General features: G+C 49.0%; 1 protein-coding gene across 7 annotated transcripts in view; it reads left to right on the forward strand.

The window, feature by feature from the left end:
* ARHGEF37 (Rho guanine nucleotide exchange factor (GEF) 37) overlaps positions 1 to 22,737 on the forward strand; it is a 59,591-nt gene that overhangs the window by 30,860 nt on the left and 5,994 nt on the right. For 6 of the 7 annotated variants that reach the window (XM_012727993.1, XM_012727992.1, XM_012727994.1 and 3 more), the window contains 9 exons: positions 1,433 to 1,580; positions 9,617 to 9,816; positions 10,831 to 10,961; positions 11,630 to 11,734; positions 13,379 to 13,492; positions 14,136 to 14,465; positions 17,297 to 17,425; positions 19,975 to 20,170; positions 22,457 to 22,617. In XM_012727993.1, the coding sequence (XP_012583447.1) occupies positions 1,433 to 1,580; positions 9,617 to 9,816; positions 10,831 to 10,961; positions 11,630 to 11,734; positions 13,379 to 13,492; positions 14,136 to 14,465; positions 17,297 to 17,425; positions 19,975 to 20,170; positions 22,457 to 22,617 (1,514 nt within the window). The remainder of the gene's footprint in view (positions 1 to 1,432; positions 1,581 to 9,616; positions 9,817 to 10,830; positions 10,962 to 11,629; positions 11,735 to 13,378; positions 13,493 to 14,135; positions 14,466 to 17,296; positions 17,426 to 19,974; positions 20,171 to 22,456; positions 22,618 to 22,737) is intronic. The other variant, XM_004686875.2, reaches the window with a different exon arrangement.

Raw genomic sequence — 22,737 nt, forward strand, 5'->3', positions numbered from 1 at the left:
TTTCTTTCTTTCTTTCTTTCTTTCTTTCTTTCTTTCTTTCTTTCTTTCTTTCTTTCTTTCTTTCTTTCTTTCTTTCTTTCTTTCTCTCTTTTTTTTAAATACAATTGACATATAACATTATGTTAGTTGTAAGTGCCTAACATAAGCTTTCAATATTTGTATATATTGCAAAGTGATCATCACAATAAGGCTGGTTAACGTTCAGCATTGTTGCAATTTTTTTTCTTGTGATGAGAGGTTTTTATGATCTACACTGTTAGCAACTCTCAAATATGCAATACCATCCTGTTAATTGTGGTTATACCTTCATTCTCAAGAATTACTTACTTTATGCCTAAAATTATGTATCTTTTGACCCTCACAGTTTTCCTAGTCCCTATACCCTTGTCTAGTCTCTGGCAACCACCAATCTGTTCATTGTATCTATGAACTCATTTTTGTTGTGGTTTGATTTTGGTTTTAGGTTCTACATAAATGATATATATATATTTGTGTGCATGTGTGTATATATGTGTGTGTGTGTGTATGTGTGTATATATATATATGTCTATGCATTGATATCTATCAATATTTATATCTTTCTTCGACTTATTTCACTTTGCATAATGCCCTAAAGCCTATCCATGTCACAAATAGCAGGGTTTCCTTTTTTTTTATGAATGAATTATATCCCAATTTGTAGATATAGTATATTTCCTCATCTATTCCTCTATCCACGGACACTTGTTCTATCTTGGCTGTTATAAATACAACACTACAGTGAACATGATGTGCAGTTATCTTTTTGAGTGAGTGTTTCATATAGTGTATCTTTTAACCTGCCACATGTGTTCTTTGTAAAAGTACCATTGTACATCTTTAACATAGGTATGTTTGTAAACTGTGAAGTGTTGACGAATGTGAGAATCACCAATATTATCACTGTAATTATGGCCCAGTTATTCATGGAACTCAGGCTAACAGTGCACCAATCTCGGCCTTGCGTCACTCTGTCACCTAATCCTCACCACAACTCTTTGAAAGTGAGATAAAATGGGTTAAAGCACACATTATGAAGCTCTCTGAAGCCACTGTGGTCACGAGTTCAATCCCCAGCCAGGGAGCTGACCCACATGGTGCAGCAGACCTCTCCTGACCTGCCCGCTGCTCCCCTCAGCAGTGTACTTTGTCAGTCTGCCTGTTCTGCTCCCCATTCTGTCTCTGGTGTATCCTTTTACTGCCCCTGCACCCCTGGCATATACCCCAGTCCTATAAGCATAAATAAATAAATCTTAAAAAAATAAAAACTCAGAAAGGTAACACAACTGATGAAACCTGGCAGCTTCACAAAAGGGGTGGGGTGCTCAGCTCTCTCATTTTCTGCCTCACTGTCCCAAGCAAGGGAACAGACAGACCAGACTTTGATAATTCATTGTTGCTTCTTCACTGTCAGGTAACTTATTCCTGGAATTCCAAGAAGAGTTGGAACGAGTCTATAAGGTGTACTGTGCCACCTACAGCCAGGCCTTGCTGCTAGTGGAGACCTACCGGAAGGAGCCAGAGCTGCAGCAGGAGATCCAGGCTGTCATTGAGGCTGTGGTGTGAGTAGAATGACCAGTGAGCAGCACCGCCTGCTACTGCTGACCCAGTGGTCAGGAGCTGTTATGTTCTCACCCTGACATGGTACCGCCACTCTACTTCAGGACTGTCTCAGTTAGGATGATCCAAGTTATGCTACAGAGACAAATAGCTCCCTAGTCTCGGTGGCTTCAACTGACAGCCGTTCCTAGTTTCCTCATTGTGGGTCGACTTGAGGTCCATCGTTCTCACTGTGAGACCCAAACTTACAGTAGCCACCACCCCACCCAGAATAATGCCAACAACTGTGGCCAAGGGAAAAAAGAGCTCTAGAGGGTTAAGTGCTGGTAAATAAATGTTCCACTTCAGAAGTGATACCCGTCGTTTCTCATAATTTATTGATGAGAGTCGATCAGATGGCTTCCTCTAAGAGGCCAGGGCATGCAATCCTGGCATGAAATCCTGCCACGTGTGCTAGATGAAAATGTAGAAACCATGGAGAACTGCTCTCGTGTTTATGCAGGAAGGGCAGGGACATGTGAAGCCTGGTCTGTAGTATCGAGAGGCCTGTGTACACATGTGGAAGTCCTGCTGGTGGAAAAGAAACAGAACTGTCTCAGGTGACCCCTCCCAATCCAGAGCTGGCACTGGTGGGTGGAAGCTGCAGAGAGATATGTAGAGCACAGAACTTTTTAATTAAAAAATTTGAACAGATAGTTCATGGTTCAAAACCATAAAAATGTCCAAGTTTATAAAGTAAAAGAATTTCCCCAATCCTGTCCCTTGACCCAGTTATTACCTCCATCCTAAAGTTAAGGGGAGTACTTTTAAAATTCTCATGTATCTTTGTAGATTTCTTTCATACATAGATAAGAAAATCATAGATATAGTATATATATAATTATGCAGTTTTATACTCTTACTGCCTTTTTCATGAACTTTTTTTTTTTCCACTTCAGTATATCTTGGAGGTCTTTCCACCTCAAAACATATATGTTCTTCCACTGTGTGGCTGTTACACAGCTTACTAACAGGCCTTTGGTTTGTGTCTATTCTATTGATATTACAGACAGTGCTACTGTGAATATTCATGAATATATATATATTATTTTATTCAGCCACAAGTAAATCTGAAAGGTAAATTTTCATATGGGAAATTGCTAAAAGAAATACATCTATATTGATAGTTTGATAAATATTGCAAAATTTCTCTCCCTAAAGACTAAGCCAGTTTACATTCCCATTAGTGCCATTTGAAGATATTTGTTTCCTCCCAGCCTTACCAGCAAGATGTGGTATTAAATGAGAATATTTGCCTGTGAGCTACGTGAAAAGTGCTGTCTAAATATAGTTGTATTTTGCTTTTATCTTCTCATGATGAAAATTGATCTTCTTCCTACATTTTTGAGAGTTATTTCTATTTCCTTTTCTGTGAATTGCTCTGCTTCCTTTCTGTTTTAAAAAGGGGTATGTCGGGCCCTCCCTGGTGGCACAGCGGGTTAAAGCACAGCACTGAGAATCTAAGGCCGCTTCTGCATGAGTTCGATCCCCGCCTGCCCCCTCCGGGGGCACATGGCGCGGCAGACCTCTCCTGGCCTGCCCGCTGCTCCCCTCAGCAGTGTACTTCATCGATCTGCCTGTTCTGTTCCCCACTCTGTCTCTGGTGAAGCCTCTCACCACCCCTGAGCCTCTGGCCTGTACCAGTTCTGTATGCACAAATAAATAAATCTTAAAAAAAAAAAAAAAAAGGGCTATGTCTTCCCCAGGATGTGTTTACCAATGAAGGTTATTTTCTGAACATCAGAGTAATATATGAGGAGCAGAAGTTATTTTTATTACTATTATTATTAGTTATTACTATTGTATTGTCTTAGTCAGACTTGCCCTACATTTCCACCTCCCTTAGCTAATGCTTACCCATCCTCCCTGAAGTCTCCTTTTCAAGTACCCATGCTACAATATGATGTCATTTTTAGTATTAGTGTGGGGTCCTCGGGTTCACTCTGGAAAGGTTTCACCAGAGCTCCCCTTTCAGTGGCACACGGCGAGATTCTTCAGGTAAGTTTCTCCACAAGACAGAGATGTTAGTTGTATTTAAAGAGCAGGTTTATTAGGGAAAAGGACAGAGGAGTACAGAACACTTGCATAGGCACAAGCAGGCAGCAAGAGCTGCCCCAAATGGACAGATCTGCTGAGAGAGGCCTGCATGGTTGCAGGAGGCCTTAGAGAGCGGCCTTTGCTGAGGGAGGTCAGTGCAGAGAAGCCCCGGCCTGGTAAAGATCACGGGCAAGCAAGAGGCTGCGGTGGAGGCAGAGAGCTGGTGGAAAGAAGCACCTGCATAGTCACAGCTGGGCAGAGGACTGCAGCCCTTTTCGGATAACTATGTGGAATCCTAAAGGGACCGGAGATTTCGCAATGGGGCCCATCTCTGGGTCTTTCACCCCAGGTCTGTGTTTTGAACATTGCCGACAGCTGTCTGATACAGCAGTCTAATACAGGAATCCGATACCTGCGTGGGCCTTATGCCTTGTGATAAGGGTCTTGATTTCTATGACTGGGTTCATGGTCATGTGAGTCCCTGCTGCCCCCACCTCCTTGCATGAGTCAGGTTTTAGTCATGTGATGTCTCCTTCAGGTTTCTACTCTTTTCCTCCATCACAACCTACACTCATTTTCCTCTTTGATTCGACCTTCATGAGTCCTACAAACTTAGGCTTTTGCAAAGATCACTAAATACATTTCTCTGGAGTGAGGTAGATAATTGACATGAGGGTAACAAGGTGCCATATATGGGACACAGAGGAGCAGTGGAGACTCTGGTTTACTGGAGCCAGTGGACACTGTGCAGTTCACGGCTGCAGTCCAGTCTCAGCTACGTTGTTATTTCGGGTAATTTTTGCTATATAGCAAACTATAGACATATTAGCTTAAAGTGAAAATGTCTTTAGTTTTATACTTCTGAAGTTGAGCTGGATTCAGTAAATGATTCTCATAATCCTGGCTGAATACATTCACATGTTTGCAGGCAACTCAGTCAGGTTTGCTGATCTTGGCTGGACTCTTCTGTGTATTTACACCATACCAGCGGACTCTCTCTTGCTGCTCAGCCTCATGGTCCTGTGGGCTAGCCCAGGCTTGTTCTCAGGGCTATTGCAGGCTGAGAGAGAGAGAGAGAGAGAAAAGTGAACAAAGGGAGCGAGGCCTTCGGAAGTATCAGCTGGAGTTGGCATGCCGTCACTCAGTCTACCTTTGATGCTTATCCAGACTCAAGGGGTGGAGAACTGGTTTCCAGTTATTGGTGGAAGGAGCCTCAAAATCATATTCAAAGGGTATAGGTAGAGAAGAATCATTGCAGTCATTTTTGTGAACTCCCAACGTCAGTTACCTTATAGGAATGTGAATATCCTGTGGCCAGATCCTCTGATTTTTTTTGGGAGAAACCAGAAGCTATGACGTAACGTCTCCCAAGTGTTAGGGAGTTACAGGCTCAGGCTTTGAGAAATGCTGCGTGTTGGGGGCTGGGCTGGCTGTGGGCTGGCGGAGGCTGCTGTTACTCACACCCCCTGCACGCTGATTTTCCTAGCCAGGACAGGCCAGACCCTTCCCATGGGCGCAGGTGCCAGGCTGCAGGGTAGAGGCTGGTTGTGCCCCTCTCTCACCTTGGCAGAGCCTTCTCACATCTCAGAATCTAGTTTCCTTAGGTGGAAAGTGGGCGTAATAGCAGCACCTCATGGGAGCACAGACTTACTGCACACAGGTGACACTCAATAAATCCCAGCTATTAGAATGTTCTTGGCTATATTTCTCTGAGACGACACTGTGGCTCAACTGCTATGTGTCCCAGTGTCCCCATTTTTCATAACATTAAATAAATTTATTACCCTGAGATATATTCTGGAAAATATTATGTATATCTCCTACTGAAAACACATAAAATGAGTTTTAATATAGGGATGTGCATTTCAGAGGGCAAATGCTTGGGCACTACCACAAAATAGAACAAAGCATTCAGATGCTTGCATCTACTTATCATAAATAAGTTTAGAATTAAGGAAAGAAAAACGAGAAGCCATTTTGCATATGAAATACAGGAAAATGAAATAGCAGAGAATGTGTATACCCTAGATTTGAAGCTAGCACTGGTAACACACAGGACTTCCGGTATGTGATCAGAGATAGAAAGGAATGACAGAGCGGAAGCTGAGAGCACAGGACAGGCTGGAGAGGCCAAGTGGTAGAGTCTTGCACGTCTTATTTATGAAAGGTAGTGACGTCATCCTCCCAGTGTTACAATGTGACTGGATGGAGTTAAAGTAGAAACTTCCCAGTTCTTTAAATCAGCCCATCTTGAGGCATTCATTCCATGTCTGTATGTTCAGAGGGACACATGGGACACAGAACTGTCCTCCATAGATTAGGACTGTCCTTGCAGGATGTCCTGTGTCCCCAGCCCCTACCCGTTACATACCTGTAGTACCCCATAACCCACCAGGCTCCCAGAGCCCTCAGTAAGAACCCTGGTGTGCCTTTCCCCAGGAATGTCTTGCTCTCTGATCGCTTGGTTTTTGGTCTCCCTCATGGCGTGTTTTCTTACTCTAGTCAGCATGGAACACTTGCTAGGATCACCATGCTAGCTGTGAGTGGTTCTTTCTCAATCTGACGGGAGAGATGGTGCCATCTAATTAGTCTTTGTGATTCCAAAATGCATCTGCCTTCCACCCTAATTTGAGGAGTAGCATGAGTTGGTGCTGTTTTCTCCAGTTTCTGAAGAGAGCACTACCCATCTGAAAGCCAATGGGATCAGAGACTTGCCCTTGCCATGGGTAGGGCCTCCGCCTTAGGTAGGATCCTCTTAGTGGCATCCCTGGTGGGGGGCTGCTGGCAGAGGCGATTGGTCTAGTGCAAAGTACCAAGGTCCTGAGTGATGGCTGAGGCAGTGTTTAAAGAAGGCAATTCATCTCTGCTTTTCTTTGTTAGCCACTTCTGTTTGTTTTAAATATAAGAGTAATATATTTAAGAGTAACATGTTTCGGCATGCTTATTGAAAAGAAGAAAATTCAAACAATGCCAAAGTATATTTAGGAAAAGTCAATTTTTCCTTGGTCTCTGGCTTCCCCATCCCTCTCCCTAGTAGTTAACATTTCCCATCCAAATTTTCTTCCTTATGTTTTACACACAAGCAGATAGGAAATAGACTTTTCATGGGTATGCATAGAGGGTGTGGTTGGATGGAGGGGTAACTGGAGGGGTGAATAGAGGGGTGGATGGATAGGAGTGGATTGTGGCTGGGTTTATGGGTAGGATATATGGGTGGGAAGATGGGTGAATGGGGATAGACAGAATTTTTTTAAAAAGATTTATTTATTTATGCATACAGTACTGGGGTACAGGCCAGAGGCTCAAGGGTGGCGAGAGGTTTCACCAGAGACAAAGTGGGGAGCAGAACAGGCAGATCGACGAAGTACACTGCTGAGGGGAGCAGCGGGCGGGTCAGGAGAGGTCTGCCACGCCATGTGGTCACCTCCGGGGCAGGCGGGGATCGAACTCATGCGGAAGTGGCTTTAGCTTCTCAGTGCTGTGCTTTAACTCACTGCTCCACAAGGGAGGGCCCCCGATAGAATTTTTAAGAGGTTCCTACCACACATACTGTTCTAGAGTTTGCCTTTTGTATTTAATCATACTTCACATCAGTGTTTGAGTACTTGTGGGATCAGAGACTTGCCCTTGCCATGGGTAGGGTCTCCGCCTTGAGTATTTCTACCAAGTTCGTTGTAGTGGCTTTAATAGAGTTCCTTGCTAAGACAACTCACAGGCTATGAGTGTTTACCCATTGATGGAGATTTAGCTTGTTTCTAATTTTTTACTCTTATAACAGAGTTGATGAGTAACTTCTGCCTTTGTCATTGCTCACTTGAGCTGCTGACTCTGGGCAGGTTTCATCTAGCACGGATGAAACACAGGGCTTGTATATTTCACAGTTTTCCATACTACTCTGAAAAGATCTCACTGGTTGATGTTCCCAGCAAAGATTGAAGAGGGTCTGAATATCAATTTTTGTTGCCTGTATGAAAGGCTGCATAAAAAGTGAACTTAAGAGACTATCATAATCCTTTTTGAATAAAAATACATTGAGGTAACTGGTTTATAACATTATATAGCTTCAGGTATGTAGCTTTATAATTTGTCATCTGTCTGTGGTACATTATGATTCTTATAAAAATATCATTTCTATCCACTATCATACAGTTTATCCCACATACTACTACCCATTCCACTCCCTCTCTAGTAAAAACTGTTGTCAAAAACTAAGGGTTTGGCTTTTTTTTTTAATTTAAAGATTTATTTTTATGCATACAGAACTGGGGTACAGACCAGAGATGCGAGGGGTGAGAGGATTCACTAGAGACAGAATGAGGTGCAGAATAGGCAGATGTAGTAAAATACACTGCTGAGGGGAGCAGCGGGTGGGTCAGGAGAGGTCTGCTGTGCCATGTGAGTCACCTCCCTGTCTGGGGATCGAACTTGTGCTGCAGTGACTATGGATATCTTCATAGTGCTGTGCTTTAACCTGTTGCGCCACCAGGGAGGGCCCAATAACTAAGGATTTGTTTTTGTTTTGTTTTCCCTTTGCTTTGTTTCTTTATCTTCCACATAGGAGTGAAATCACTCCTATTTGTCTTCCTTGAAACCACTGTCATTCTGAGGGACTCCTTGGTGACTGTGGAGCAGAGAGGCACCATCTCTTTACAGATACCCTGCCCTCTGGTTTGTGAAGTGACAGTTGTCCCCATGGAAAAGTAAGCCCAGAGGACAGAGTGACAAATTTGTGGCCATTGTTTCTACCTCTCCGGCCACATACTAGGAAGTCCTTGGTGAGAGCAGATGGCCAGCGTGGGCGTGTCCCACAGGCCTCTTGCCCCATGCCCCGCAGGTAACCGTTACACAGCTCCCTCTTGCTCGGCCTGTTCCCCACCACATGGCCCATCTTTCCTGGACTTTAGGTCTAGAGATTTCTCCTTAGGAAGCAGAGCAAGAGGCCAGAGTGCCAGAGAGAGGGGTTGGTGAGCAGCATGTGGGGTGTTTTGTGGGGCTTCTGGGATATTGAGGTTTGAAACCCTCGGGGTTTCTCCAAAGGTGGGTCTGAGAAATACAGGTTGAGATCCAGGAAAGACCTCGGAGGCCTTCCCAGGTGCTGCTGACATCATCTAGAAGGGGCTAGCGACAGGCATCCCTAGTCAGCTGGTGACCCTGGAAGGGGCTCAGCTGTACTAGTTCACGTGTTTCCCTTTATGGTTCACTGAAACAAAAAATTTCAAACTATGGAAAAATACAATAATGCGATGGATGCTCTCATACCCCCCACCTGAAATGAATTACTGTTCATGTTTCACTGCTTGCTTTATCTATTTTTATGCTAAACTATTTGAAGGGAATGACAGGATTTTCCCCCTTAACTCCTTTAAATACACTCTAGACATTAAGTTCCTGTGATTTTAGAAGCAGTTTCTTTCCTAAGGGGACAGAATCATTTTTTGATGTGGAATATAATTGGATGCCCTGGCTGTGGAGCTGTGCTTGGCCAGCTGAGTGGAGATGGAGAGAGGCAGTTGAGGCTGCAGCTCAGACAGAAATGGGGAGTGGACATCTGGGTTTGGGGTGGCACCCAGCATTTCGGCACTGGAAGGAGGCCCGCAGAGGCCTGTGGATTATGAGAAGTAGGAAGAAGGGCGTCTCTGGGGTCAGAAGCAGAAAGTGTTTTGAGAAAGAGAGAGTGGTCAGTTTTGTCTGTTGCAGGAGACCAAGCAAGCCAAAGGCAGAGAACGACTGTTGGCTTGGTACGGAGGGGCAACTCAGGCCCTGAAGGGGTTAGAGTAGGAACTGTCACTGCCCGTCTAACCTCTAGACTGCACAAGTGACAGATGAAGAAACTGAGGGCCGCAGAAGGAGGGTCATATGCCTGAGATCACAGTGAGTTCAGTAGCAGAGCTGACACCAGAGCCCAGGCCCCCTGGCCCCAGAGGGTGGGCTCTATCTGCCTAACACCAGCCTTCTCCCTCAGGCCACAAGCGGGACCCTCAGGCCTCAGTTTCTTACTGGTAATCCCGCTGCAGAGGATTACCAAGTACCCATTACTGCTGCAGAAAATCCTGAAGAACACACTCCCCGATGCCAGTGCCCACCCTGTCCTTCAGAGGGCTACCTCTGCCCTCCAGGACGTGAACGCCAACATCAATGAATACAAGATGCGCAAGGAAGTGGGTAAGGACTTGGGCATTTAGGGGCTACAATCTTGAGAATGCTTCCAGTTATAAAAATCTCATGTCATATTGGCTTCACCAGTGAAGGGACCATATTGGCCCACATAACCACACATTCATGGATAATATGGGCTTTAGGTAGGGTTTGCTCGGGATGCTGGCACCAGTTCCCTATAGTTATTTTGTGCTATGATCGTTACTATGTTTCAGTTTCATCTTCAATCTGGGCTCCCTCAGAATAGTGAATAGCTATTGCTGTCCCAAAACTCACTTCTGTATGCCACACCTCCAGGGTGAAAGAGGACCTTTCTCCCCTTAACTGTAAAGTCAAATTGATTTTTCAATTTGAAAGGAAGCTTCACTCTGGTAGGACCCACTTTGATCATGTGCTCACCTTCAACCAATCACCACAGTTAGGGGAATGTCCTGATCTGATTGGTTTAAGCCTGGATTATGTACTCTTCATTGAGCCAATCACTGTGGCTAAGGGGGGGGAGGATTATATGGATTTGTTTATCTCAGTCAGCACCCACCACTTGACCACAGTGAAATTAATTCCACCAATAATACCACATGGCTCCTGTACTGTGGAAGACAATGAATACTGAGGAGGCCTAGAGCTGTGCATATACCAGGGGCACGGAATCTTGCCTCTCAGGTTGTTGAAACAAAAAGGTAGAATAAGACCTTGGCCATTTGTTCCAGGTCACAAAGCTTGTAGGGGACCTTTTACTCAGGCCTGGAAAGTGGGAAGGTGTGGTTCTGCCCTAGCCCAGCTAACACCACCTGAGGCACCTCAGGAAGTGGGCCTACAAAGTGGTAACTTACCAAAGTCAAGTGCACAGACAGCCCTTGAGCCAGGCTCACACCTGAGTCCTGGGCTCTGCCTTTAAGCCTGGTCATACTCATGGATGTGTCTCTGATGTTTGAGAAGTGGCCTCAAGGTCAGGGACACTTTGCTTTCCTGGGCCAGCTAACCATCCCTGTCCTCTCTCTCCTCTGTCGGTCGGTACAGCCTCCAAGTACAACAAGGTGGAGCAGTTGACCCTGCGGGAGCGGCTAGCCCGAATCAACACACATACCCTCTCCAAGAAGACAACCCGGCTAAGCCAGCTGCTGAAGCAGGAGGCCGGGCTCGTGACCAGGGTAAACATGGGTGGAAGGAATGGTCACACCCAGACATCCCAAGGGCAAGACTGTGTAGTGGGTGGGGCAGGGGGTTTAGAGTCCCTTAGAGGTGAGGAACAAGGGCCAAGGGAGTGAAGCGACTTCCCAGCATTGCAGACAGGAAAAGGCAGCACTGGCATGCCCCTCCTAGGTAAGGCCTCCCAAGGTAGGGCTTTCTTCCGCTACTTCTCATGCTTTTCTTTCTCTGGAGATGGGAAGGCCACGCTATGGGTGCAGGGAAGGAACCAGCCTTGAATAGCTACTTGGAGCTCAGGTTAACTGAGTACTTACTCTGAGCTGGCATTATGTGAGCCACCAGATGAAGTAGATGTCCTTATTCTCCATTTTGCCAGTGAAAAAGCAAAGCTCAGAGAGGGCAAAACACTCGCCCGAGGTTGCACAGTGAGAAGCAAGTCACCTGGGACTCCTATGTTCCTATCTCTGGTTCTGTGGTCCAAATACAAAACCACTAAGCTTCCAACAGTCCCACTTAGCTTTGGGGCAAGAAGAACTGGCTCTGTTGGCAGGTCTTTGGGAAGAGTCGTAGAGTGGAGGAGAGGGGAAAATTGGGACTTGGGTGCACATGGGGTGTACACTGCCCCCACATGGCTGTTCTTGGCCTTCACAAGCATGAACTTCACTTTCAGACTGAAGACAAGGAATTTGATGACTTGGAAGAGAAGTTCCACTGGGTGTCACTATGTGTGACAGAGCTGAAGAGCAACGTGGCTGTGTACCTGGATAACCTGCAGGTGAAGCTCCGCTGTTAACGGAGGGAAGGGTGTGAGTCTCTGGGCAGGAGGGAAGTGGGGTCCATCGGCCCGCCAGCAAAGGCAGAGTCTGCAGGGCCCTAAGGAAGGTCCTCCAGTCAGTGGCTGCAAGCCAGAGGGCCCACAGGCTGTTGGGAGCAGCTTCTGAGACCACTGATCTCTCTCAGGGGGGAGGTGCTCACTGGATGGGGTCAGAATTCCCTTCAGAGGGCCCCTACCAGCCAGCAGAGCTAGCAGGGGTGGCCAAGTTGGGTGCCTAAGTGGACTGGGAAGGTAATATCACCCAGTGAAATATGCAGGTGTGCAAGGCCTAAGTGCCGTAAGCTTACGAGCTACTCCAGTTGAGTTAAATGTATAATAATACTTAGAATTTGAACTACAGAACAAACGAACAAATGAATAAAATTTAAAGGGGCAGCTGTTCCTTGGCTCAGAGGCGTGGTTACCATGTAGAAATGGCACCCCATCCAGACAGTTCTTCTGGACTGAAGCAAAAAATATCTTGAAATTCGGACTTTTAGGTGAAATCTCACAATGAGACCATGTGAGCAACTAATTAAATCAACATTGAAATGTTATCCAGACCCAAGAAAAGGCATTTCTCCCAACTGAATTCAGCCCCCGGGAACACCAGCTTACGTTCCCATCCAGCTCATCACTTTCCCTGCGCCAGCCTCCCTCTGTTCTTGTCCTCAGCGCTGACTCATTCCTCCACTCTGTCCCTTTTATGTGGTTTTGTTCACAGTCCCATCTATTTGTGCACACCAGCTGGGTCAGACTATAACGGGCTGTTGGATAATGGCATTTGGGGTAGCGTTAGCGCAAGTGCGTGAAGGAGGGAGGTCTGGTTCAGACTCCTCTACAAGGCTGATTCCCCGCTGCTGCCTGCTCATCCTGCACCCCCCAGTGGGCAGACTGGAACAGCACAGGCCTCGGCTTGAGGAAGAATGTGGGTGCCAGAGGCGCAGCAGAGAAATGTGCGGCCTGGCAGAGTGGGAGGGCTGTTTGGGAGCACTCGGCTGTGTTTGTCTAGATTCAGGACTTACACTACAGGTATGGGGTCATGCCAAGAACGTGGCTTCCGCTTTTAACCCCCTGAGTCTAGGAAGAGACTCCTTGGTGTGCCTTTAACATGGGCCATTGAAGCCTTCAGCAGCCAGTGACATCTGGCTCATTAACAATGTTTTTATAGCAATGGTTTCTGATAGGCCTATTTTTAGTAGTCGTTGCTGTCTTTCCCTGTACGCTAGCATCACAGGGGTGTGTGTGTGTGTGTGTGTGTGTGTGTGTGTGTGTTTAATGAATTGATTTAAATAGAACCAGTTAGCGGATCGAAAGAAAAGTATTAACAGTACATATAGATATGGACCCAGCAAAAAAAAAAAAAAAAAGTCACAAAGGTAATTGCAGAGGTATGAGGTTCAAGAAGTGCCAGAATGGGGAGTTGGTGGCTCCATCTAAGGAAGAACCTTCTAATGACCCAAGTTGTGCAATGGTAGAATAGGCTGTGTCCGTCCCTGTCACAGGGGTGAGCAGACAGCCCGGACCTCTTTGGGGCATGGCAGAGGGGAATTCACGTACAGCATGGTCACCACAGGCCACAAGTATGTTTCTCATTTCCCCAAGCAGGCCTTCCTCCACTTCCGGCCGCAGGACTATGACCTGGACATCCTCGGGGGCCCTGCGGTGCCGTACTGCAGCCTGGCCGGGGACCTTCAGCAGCAGGCCTTCCCGGAGTTTGTGAGTGGAGCTTCTCTGTCCTCCTTTCCTTGTTAGGCAGGTGGTAGAGCCCGTAATAATATTTAGAAGTCAGGACTTCACACGACTGCCACATCTCTAACCGCCCTGGTAGTCAGCAGGACAGATTATTATTAGTGCGTTTTACTGATAAAAATAGCCCAGCGAACATTTTTGAGCTCACTATCTGCCAGGCGCTGTGCTAAGCCCTTTACATTCTTCACCTCATTTAATCCTTACAACACAGCTTACGGAGTAGGTCTATTCATAGCTCCATTCTGCAGAAGAGAGCAAGTGGCTCAGAGGGGTGACCTCCTGGGTAATTCCATGGTCAATGAAATGGCAAGCTGGGATCTGAACCCCAAAGTGCTTGCCACTGCTCTGGACAATATCTTTGTCAAACTCTGTGTACAGCAATTTTATGAAGAGGTAAGTATATGGAATACAGATTTTGTGCCAGGCTCTCTACTGAACTCACTACTTACATGGTCCCATTCTCCAGGTGGGCACATGGAGGCCCACAAAAGTCAGATAACACATGAGAGGTCACAGCTAGCTGGTGGGGGCAGATGAGAGCCCCAATCTACCTACCTCCAAAGTCCTTTTTCCAGTACCTTCCCTCTGCCACCTCCTCTGACTCCCACAGAAGCAACGTCTGGAAAGCCTGGTGTGGCAGCCACTGTGCAACTTGGCCAAAACTCTGGCTGGCCCCCAGAACCTGATCAAGAAGCGTCTGGACAAACTGCTGGACTATGAGCGGGTGGAAGAGAAGCTGTTGGAAGCAGGCAGCGTGACCTACGAGGAGGAGCAGGCCCGGCACACATACCAGGCATTGAACTCCCTGCTGGTGGCCGAGCTCCCGCAGTTTAACCAGCTGGTCATGCAGTGGCTGGGCCAAATCCTGCGCACGTTCGTGGCCCTGCAGAGGGACCTCGCAAAGCAAGCCCTGCAGAGGGCAGAGGGCAGCATGGCTCAGGTAAGGCCTCTGGACTGGGTGCCTCTGTGGGGGTGGGGGTCCAGGCAAGGCCTCACCGCCCTTCATTCAGCTATTGCCAGGGCTGGGAGGGAGTAAGGTTGAGCCACTTACAGGTTACAGGTACTTAGGAGGAGGCTGTGGTGACATTCTGGACCTCTCTGTTACCTGTTCTCCCTCCATGAATGGAGTCAGACCATGAAAGCAAGATCTGGGTCTGTGAGCCCTGGGACCCCAAAGTTGCTGGCTTAGAAATGATGCCCCAGTGAGCCAGGGCTCAGACTGCAAGTGAGTAGAAAGCTTTAGTTGGGGTTTTGGAAGATTGCAGTTTGGCAAGAGCTCCAACGTGGAGCTAAAATACAGAGCCAAAGTAGGCAGAGCTGCCTCCTACAGGGAAAATAGTAAAATTCTCTAGAAGGAGAAAACCCTTCAAATAGAAGGGATGCCTGCGTGTCAGTGCAGTGGCAGACTGTCTTCGAAGCTGGCGCTATTTCTCAGAACGCCCCAAATTCCAGGTGCCAAGATGCTTTCCGGGGGGTGACATGTGCGTAATTGTTCTCAGGGCCAGTTGGGAGGCATGCAGGTGCTGCAGCCCCAGTGGGCTCTTCGCTCAGTCTGGAAGGTCCCTGATCAGTTTGGGTCCCCTCATTTCTTGGTCACCTGTACCCTGGGGCATGGCAGCCCTTGGGGCCAGTGCATCAGGATCCGGTGACCAAGGCAGGTCCCTGCTGTGCAACCTCAAGCTGGCGTTGCTGGTGCTCCTGCTGCTTCCAGTGACCCTGCCGCATGGCACTTAACCGTTTACCTGTTTGGAGCGCCTGCCTCGTGCTACCTCCTTTAATCCTCACAACAACTCTCCAGAGGAGGTAATGTCATCATCCCTGGCTTCCAAAGGAGACCGAGGTCTGAGGGTAAGTGGCCCACCCAGGGCCACCAGCTGACAAGGATTTGCACCCTCCCGATGAGTCCCAGGGGCTGGGCTCCCATCACCGTGCTGGCAGCCCGCACAAGGCGCTGTCTGCTGGAAGCATAAATAGGTTGCAGAGAGGTGAGGATGAATCTCCAAGTGCAAACTTCAATTTGGGAATTTTGAAGACTGGGGCTGCTAGAGGAAAGACGCCAGAGAGCTCTCTCTGATGTCAGCTTAGGAGCTAAATGGTCGTTGGGGCCAGCCTTGGGAGCGCTCAGTACTCCTGCCCCGTGTTGTCTCATGCTCAGCTTTCCCTTCTTCCCTGTGCCATGAACATTCCTTTGAACTTTGCTCCCCACGCCCACCACCTTGGCAGCACCTGGTCCCTCTGGAGGCCTGTGGCCGCCTTCCCCTGGCACAGACTCCCCCCTAGACGTGAATGTCTCTCCCCCTGTCCTCTGTGTCTTACAGCTTGTGGCATGTGGTAGGATCTCCCCAAATATGGCAGATGGACGGGTCTCCGTGCCCCTGCCCTGATGGGAGTCCACCTGCAGCCTCTGGACTCCAGCTTGTGCTCGGCACCAGCACGCCTGCCTGCTGCCAAGTGATGGGTGGCCCTCCTCACTGAGGGAGGCTGGAGCTGCAGACATTTCTTCTCTTCGGCCCTTACAGCATTTAGTGCACTTACAGCTCAGACATTTTTTGAATTGAGTTAGGCCTGAGCCATCTGCAAGCTTTTCTCTTTCCTGAGGGCAGAAGGGTAAATCTGATTAGATGACCTCTTCCTTCTCCAACCCTTTTGTTTTTTCTGCAGCTCCAGGCCCCCCATTATGGAGGCTGGGATGTGCAGGACTGGGGAGTGTTACAAGATGCTAGCAGTAGGGAGGTCAAGCTGATAAAAGAAGAAAGCAAGGGCATTTCTTTGTTGGTGCTTTAGCATGGAATGTTAGGTGACCGTCGGCATATCTTGTCTGTGCCCACGGTCCAGTCACCTGCACCGCCTGTAGAGTGGGGGAGGGAGGGCGGCTCTAAGTCAGACCAAGAGCGTGCCTTTGGTGATAAGCAGAGAAGACGTGTCTCTGTTAGTTCTGGGGTTGTCTGGTGAGAACGTGGGTGGTGCCTTACAGGGCCAAGTTCTCAGGACAGGGCCCACTCCCCAGACTCAGCAAAAATAATGCTGCCAGGGCCCTCCCTGGTGGCACAACGGGTTAGGATGCAGCACTGCAATCTAGCCACAGCTGCTTCAGTGCCAGTTTGGTCCCTGGCCCTGGAGGTGACCCCCATGGCGCAGCAAACCTCTCCTGTCGCCCACTGCTTCCCTCAACAGTGTACTTCGTCAATCTGCCTGTTCTGCTTCCCACTCTGTCTCTGGTGAATCCTCTCACCGCCCCGTACCTCTGGCTTGTACCTCAGTTCTGTATGCATAAGTAAATAACTCTTTAAAAAAATAATAATAATGCTGCCAGGGCTCTGACTTCCCTGCCACCTCTGAGCTGTTTCCCTCTCTGGCAGGCTTTTCTGCACCTGGGATTGGGGGCTCCCAGCAGCTGCAAGCAGATAACTCTGCATCTCAGCTCCAAGGAAGGGCGGCCTTTCAATTCTCAGCTTTCATGTCTGCTGGGAGGATTCTGGGTGACTCTGCTTGGCCCGTTGTGCTGGGACCATGACTGCAGATAGAAGGGAGGGGCTCTGTGACCGTGGTCCTGAGCTTAGCCTGAGCCCCAAGCTGGGCCATGCTACTGGACCCATCAAGAGACACTCTCGTTAAGGAAAGCAGGCACAGGCACAGTAGCAGCAGAAACCACAGCTGACTGAGACACACAGGCCTGTGGTCATGCATCAGGGCCTAGAGTGTGGGCTGCCCGGGTCACTCCATCGACTGTCACCTGAAAAGGGCTCTGATGCCCTGTCTGTCCCCATCTAGCTGCCCCACCACCAAGTCCCTGAGCCAGCCTTTAGGAAACTGCTGGAGGAAACACTAGGCCAGACCAGTAACCAGCTTCGTTCCTTTCAAGAGAACTTCGAGAAAGTGCTGCCGCCTCCCACCCTACAAGTAAGTGCCGTCCCTCCTTCCTCTGGAGACTGTCCAGGGTGGGGACTCTCTGTCAGTGGGATGAGCTCGCCCTTGTTTGCCCTTGTTTTCCTGTTACCCCTGGGATACTTTCCCTCTCCCTCCCCCTTCCCTTTCTGAGCTGGGGTGCGGTCAGGTAGGGGACACACCCACATACTTGCCTGCTCTTTATGGTCTGTACATATAAAAGCAGAACAGAAGTTTTGGGTCCAGAGTAAGAAACCCTAACATTCCCATAGACAGTGAAATTCATGTCATATTGGGAAATTGGCATTAATATCAGAAACCTGGAACTTCAAGTTTTTCACCAGCATCTCTTCTTGTTAAAGCACAATCTTGGCAGCAGGCTGCATCAAGCCCCAGTATTCAAGATGAATGAAAAGGCATCTAAAATTTTGTTTTGCAATGGAATTTTAAAATGCAAAAGACAGTACTCTAGCTGCATTATGGTTTACCATGCTTTGGCCAAAGGCAGTGTGAGCGTGTGTTTGTGCAGTATTTTTCTCTACACTGTAAGGAGGGGGTATCCTGCAGCCCACATGGAGAGTCTCCCCAGGCAGGATGTGTTCTCAGAGGAGGGTCTAGGGAGAAGGGACCCCTAGAGAGGATGGAACCTGGGTTTGATGAGACTGGAAACTGTTTTTTCACCTGAAACATGTGACATGGGGGTCAGGAGCCCCAGATCCTTCAGGAGGGAAAGGGCCCAGCACCCAACAGAGGAATGAAAGCTGCAGGCTGCAGACAAGGTGACCTTCCCACCTGGCCGAGTAGCAAGGACCAGCAGAGATATATGTCTGCCCCAAGGGGACTGTCCCCACCACCTGCCCAGTGCTGAGACTGCTCAGCAGACATACCCCGGGGCTGGGGTGTGGGCCCTGCCACTTGGGGTGCAGAAAATGAAGAACAAAGCAGCCACCCCAGTGGCTGGTTTTCTACTTAAAATCAGGCAACATCTTTCTTATTAGAAAAGCAACCCGGCCCTCCCTGGTGGCGCAGCGGGTTAAAGCACAGCACTGAGAAGCTAAAGCTACTTCCGCATGAGTTCGATCCCCGCGTACTCAGGAGTAGATCCACATGGCGTGGCAGACCTCTCCTGACCCGCCTGCTGCTCCCCTCACCAATGTACTTCCTCGATCTGCCTGTTCTGCTCCCCACTCTGTCTCTGGTGAATGACTTCACTGCCCCTGTACCTCTGGCCTGTACCCCAGTTCTGTATGGATAAATAAATAAATCTTAAAAAAAAAGAAAAGCAACCCATACTGATTATAGAAAAATGAGAAGACAAAGAAAAACAAAAAGAAGAACTGGAGGGAAACATCACACCCCCAGGGTGTGCTGCTAACAGGGAGGAAGGGATCCTTCCTCTCCACACCCCCACACATCTTCCCTGTGAATTCCTGCCCTGTTTGGCTGAGGGACCCAGGTACAGAAGTGAGGGCTCAGAACAGGAGCAGGCTTAGTGATGGCTCACAGGCCCGCCTCTCCCCTGAACTCTTCTCACAGGGTGGGGCCTGCTGGCCGTGGGGAGACAGAAGAGGGGGCCACATCTCTGGCTCTGACGCGTGTTGGCATCACCCTTCCTCGTCTACCTTGTCTCTACATGTCTGTTTAAGGGCCTGGGAAATATCAGACTCTTCTGGCTCTTGATTCTGATCCAGTGAACCCATTAGGGTGGGGGGGTCAGCAGGGCCCCTGCACAAATGTCCCTGGAGGGCTCCTGTGGCACTTCCCTGCTCCCAGCACCTTCCCACCCAGAAAGGACCCTGTAGAATATGCTGAAGACAGATAGTTGCATAGCTAGAAAGGTAGGTGGGTAGGTAAGTAGGCAGAAAGAATATAGAGTGAATCGATATTTAGCATTCTCAGTTTCTTCTTGGTTTTATAAAGAGGAGACATTCACCTCTGGGTTCCTTCTTTGTTGATATTTTTGCTGGAAGAGTGAGTGGAAAAACAAAGGCAGCACCCGGAAGGTTTTGGAGAGCTGAAAGTGCCGCCAGGTCATTCTCTCTGGCTAAATGACACCAGGGCAAAACTGTCTCCTGTGCTCCTGCCACTCCACAGACGAGTCTGGCTGAGCCTTGTGATTAGTGGGCGCTCAGTCAGTACCTGTGGGCTGAGGATGCCTGGTGGGAGCATGGCCCGCGCGTGCCGGCCCCTGTAGGCAGCTGATGGCGCCGGCAGGGAGGTCGGTGTCCATGTGAGGCTCGTGCTAGAGCATGAGCGGCCTATGCCAGGCACTTTCCTGTGGGGTAGCTTAGCTTGACATTATGAGCAGAATTTAGGGCCTGGCTGCAGGGATCTGTAACTGCAGTGTTTCAGAAGCTGAATTAGAATTTTAGAGCATCTCAATAGCTCAGACCTGGGAGGAGTTTCAGAAGCTCACCTAGAGTTTTCTTCTGAGGTGACTTTGGGCTCTTAGAAATGTGTCTTTCATCGGGTACAGCTGTCTTTTGGGAGGGATTCGTGCAGCCGCAATCAAGGTGGGGCTGGCTCTCTTGCGAACTCCAACCTCTGTGTCTCTGCTCCCCTAGCCTCTCCTGCCTGGAGCTGAGCGCCAGGTTCAGGCTCTCCTGAGCAGGTATGGCCCCGAGAAGCTGTACCAGGTGACAAGCAACATCAGCAGCACTGGGACCATGGACCTGTCACTGCTGCGGGGACAAATCGTGGCCCTTCTTCAAAACAAGGACACCAAAGGCAACAGCAGCCGCTGGCTGGTGGACACAGGGAGTATGTGCACTCTGAGGGCCTTACCCCTCCTCCCTGTGGAGACAGCCCCCAGAAGCCCATGGGCAGTCCTGGGCACTGGTGTGGGCTGGTTTGATGGCGCCAAAGCAGGGTGGGCGTGAACACAGGTGAAGACGCAGGCCTTGCGTGGTGCATTCACGCCAAAGGGTAGTTCAGGCTTTTACTGTAACATTCATATCAAGTGCCTACTGTGGCCAGGTCTATGCAGGAGAGACCAGGACCCTGCCTCCTAACCCTCACAGACCATTGGGGTCAGCAGAGAGAGAGGGAGAAAATTTCAGCTTCACCCTGGAAGCTGGAGATGCTTGAATCTCGGCCTTGTGGATAGACCTCTCATTTACAGTGAGGGAAGTGATTCATCCTCCTCCCCCCACCCCCGTGCTGGTCATACCCTTTGGGGGAGCTTCTGAGTTCTGGGTGCGTCATTATAATGAGGCAGGAGGCAAATGGCCTCACAGATCCTGGAGAAGGTAACCCTGTAAATTATATTACAAAGAGGGGCATGTGACCCACAAACTGAGGTAACACGGGGCTATTGGGAAGCGATCTAGGGCCAGATCCTCTCCCCTGATGGTTTAGTAAATTGTCATTTTAGTATCCTGATGTGTTAGAAGAAACACATAACTAGTACATAGCCCTTGATTTTATTCATATTACTACATACTGCAAAAACTAGTTTTTAATTTTATTTATTTTAAAGATTTATATTATTTATGCATACAAGAACTAGGGTACAGGCCAGTTCTTGTGGAACTGTGGGTGGGGGTGAGAGGATTCATCAGAGACAGAGTGGGGAGCAGAACAGGCAGTTATACTGAAATGCACTGCTGAGGGGAGCAGCAAGAGAGACAGGAGAGGTCTGCTGTGCCATGTGGGTCCCCTCCCTGGCCGGGGATTGAACTTGTGCCTCAGTTGCTGCAGACAGCCTCTCAGTGCTGCTCTTTAACCTGTCATATCACCAGGGAGGGCTCAAGACTAATTTTTTTTTAAAGATTTATTTATTTATTCATACAGAACTGGGGTACAGGCCAGAGATGCGGAGGGCGAGAGGATCCACCAGAGACAGAGAGGGGTGCAGAACAGGCAGGTCAATGAAGTACACTGCTGAGGGGAGCAGCAGGCGGGTCAGGAGAGGTCTGCCACGCCATGTGGATCTCCTCCAGGGCAAGCGGGGATTGAACTCATGCGGAAGTGGCTTAAGCTTCTTTGTCCTGTGCTTTTAACCCGCTGCGCCACCAGGGAGGGCCAGCCAAGACTAATTTTTTAAAAGTGAGTTGATTAACAAATTAAGAAAATGGCACAAGTCACACAGATAATTGCAAAATGTCAGCTTTATGACTTCATGTTGGAGTTTGGGGATTAAAGCTAGACCCCTGGAGCCAAAGGACTGGGTCAGAACCCCAACTTTGCCACCTTACTAACCCCATCACCACGGAGAAGCCACACAGCCTCTCTGAGCTCGGCTGGCTCGGCCCTCAAATGGACACAAAGACAGTGACCCCCCCGAGCTGATATGAAGCCTAGAAAATCAAGTCTCAGTGCTGTGCCTGGCAAACTCTCAGGAGTGAGGCCGTTCATAAAGCGAGTCGCCGGAAGAGCACTGGCAGTCATCACTGCTTAGGGAGGAACCGGGTACGGTGGGCTAGAGAAGAGCCATGTGGGAGAAGCAACGTGGCTCTGGGCCGCCACTGGAGCAGGGAGGGCTGTGTGCCAGCACCAGGAAAGAAGTTTGCATGCAGCCCCAAGGAAGCTGTTCTTAACTCTGCCAGATCCAAATGGAGCAGTAGGGAGTGAGCCTCCTGTCATGGAGAGCATGCAAGCTGAGACTAGAAACGGTGAGCGAGGGGGTGGCTCGTGAGGTTCTGAGATGACCTTTTCAGGCCCTTTTTCATGCTGAGAAGCTGTGCTGGGACATTCACACCTGTGTACTTCCTCCACCATCAGAAGGGGTGGGGGCTCTCCTGGGTTCTGCAATGGGTTAAAGCTTTACACTGAAGCTCTCAGATGCCTCTGCAGCATGAGTTCAATCCCCAGCCAGGGAGCTGACCCACATGGCGTGGCAGACCTCTCCTGACCCACCCGCTGCTCCCCTCAGCAGTGTATCTCAGTACATCCACCTGTTCTGCTCCCCACTCTGTCTCTGGTGAATCCTCTCACCCACCACACCTCTGGCCTGTACCCCAGTTCTGGAAGCATAAATAAATAAATCTTTAAAAAGGCGGTGGGGAAGGTCACGCAGAGTCACATAATGTTCTGCTTGCCTTGCAGGACATCGAGGGTACGTGCCTGCTAGGAAGCTGGAACCGTACCATGTTGTCACCTGGGAAGAGCAGCCCAGCGGGCGGGTGGGGTCTCATGACAACTCCCCCCAATGTTTGATGCCAGAGCCTGCTCCCGCCCCCGTCTCCTCTGTCCCAGCCGTGACCCAGGTGAGCTGGGAAGGGTGGAGGGGTTGCTTCCCCATGCACCAGGGTGTTAATTTTCCTCCTGTCTGGAGCAACCACATAGTGATGCTGGGGCCTCGGTGAGGGGCTCACATCAGGTTTGTG

This window comes from Condylura cristata, unplaced genomic scaffold, assembly GCF_000260355.1.
Source record: "Condylura cristata isolate star-nosed mole 26May11 unplaced genomic scaffold, ConCri1.0 scaffold00021, whole genome shotgun sequence".
In the NCBI taxonomy this organism is placed as follows: Eukaryota; Metazoa; Chordata; class Mammalia; order Eulipotyphla; family Talpidae; genus Condylura; species Condylura cristata.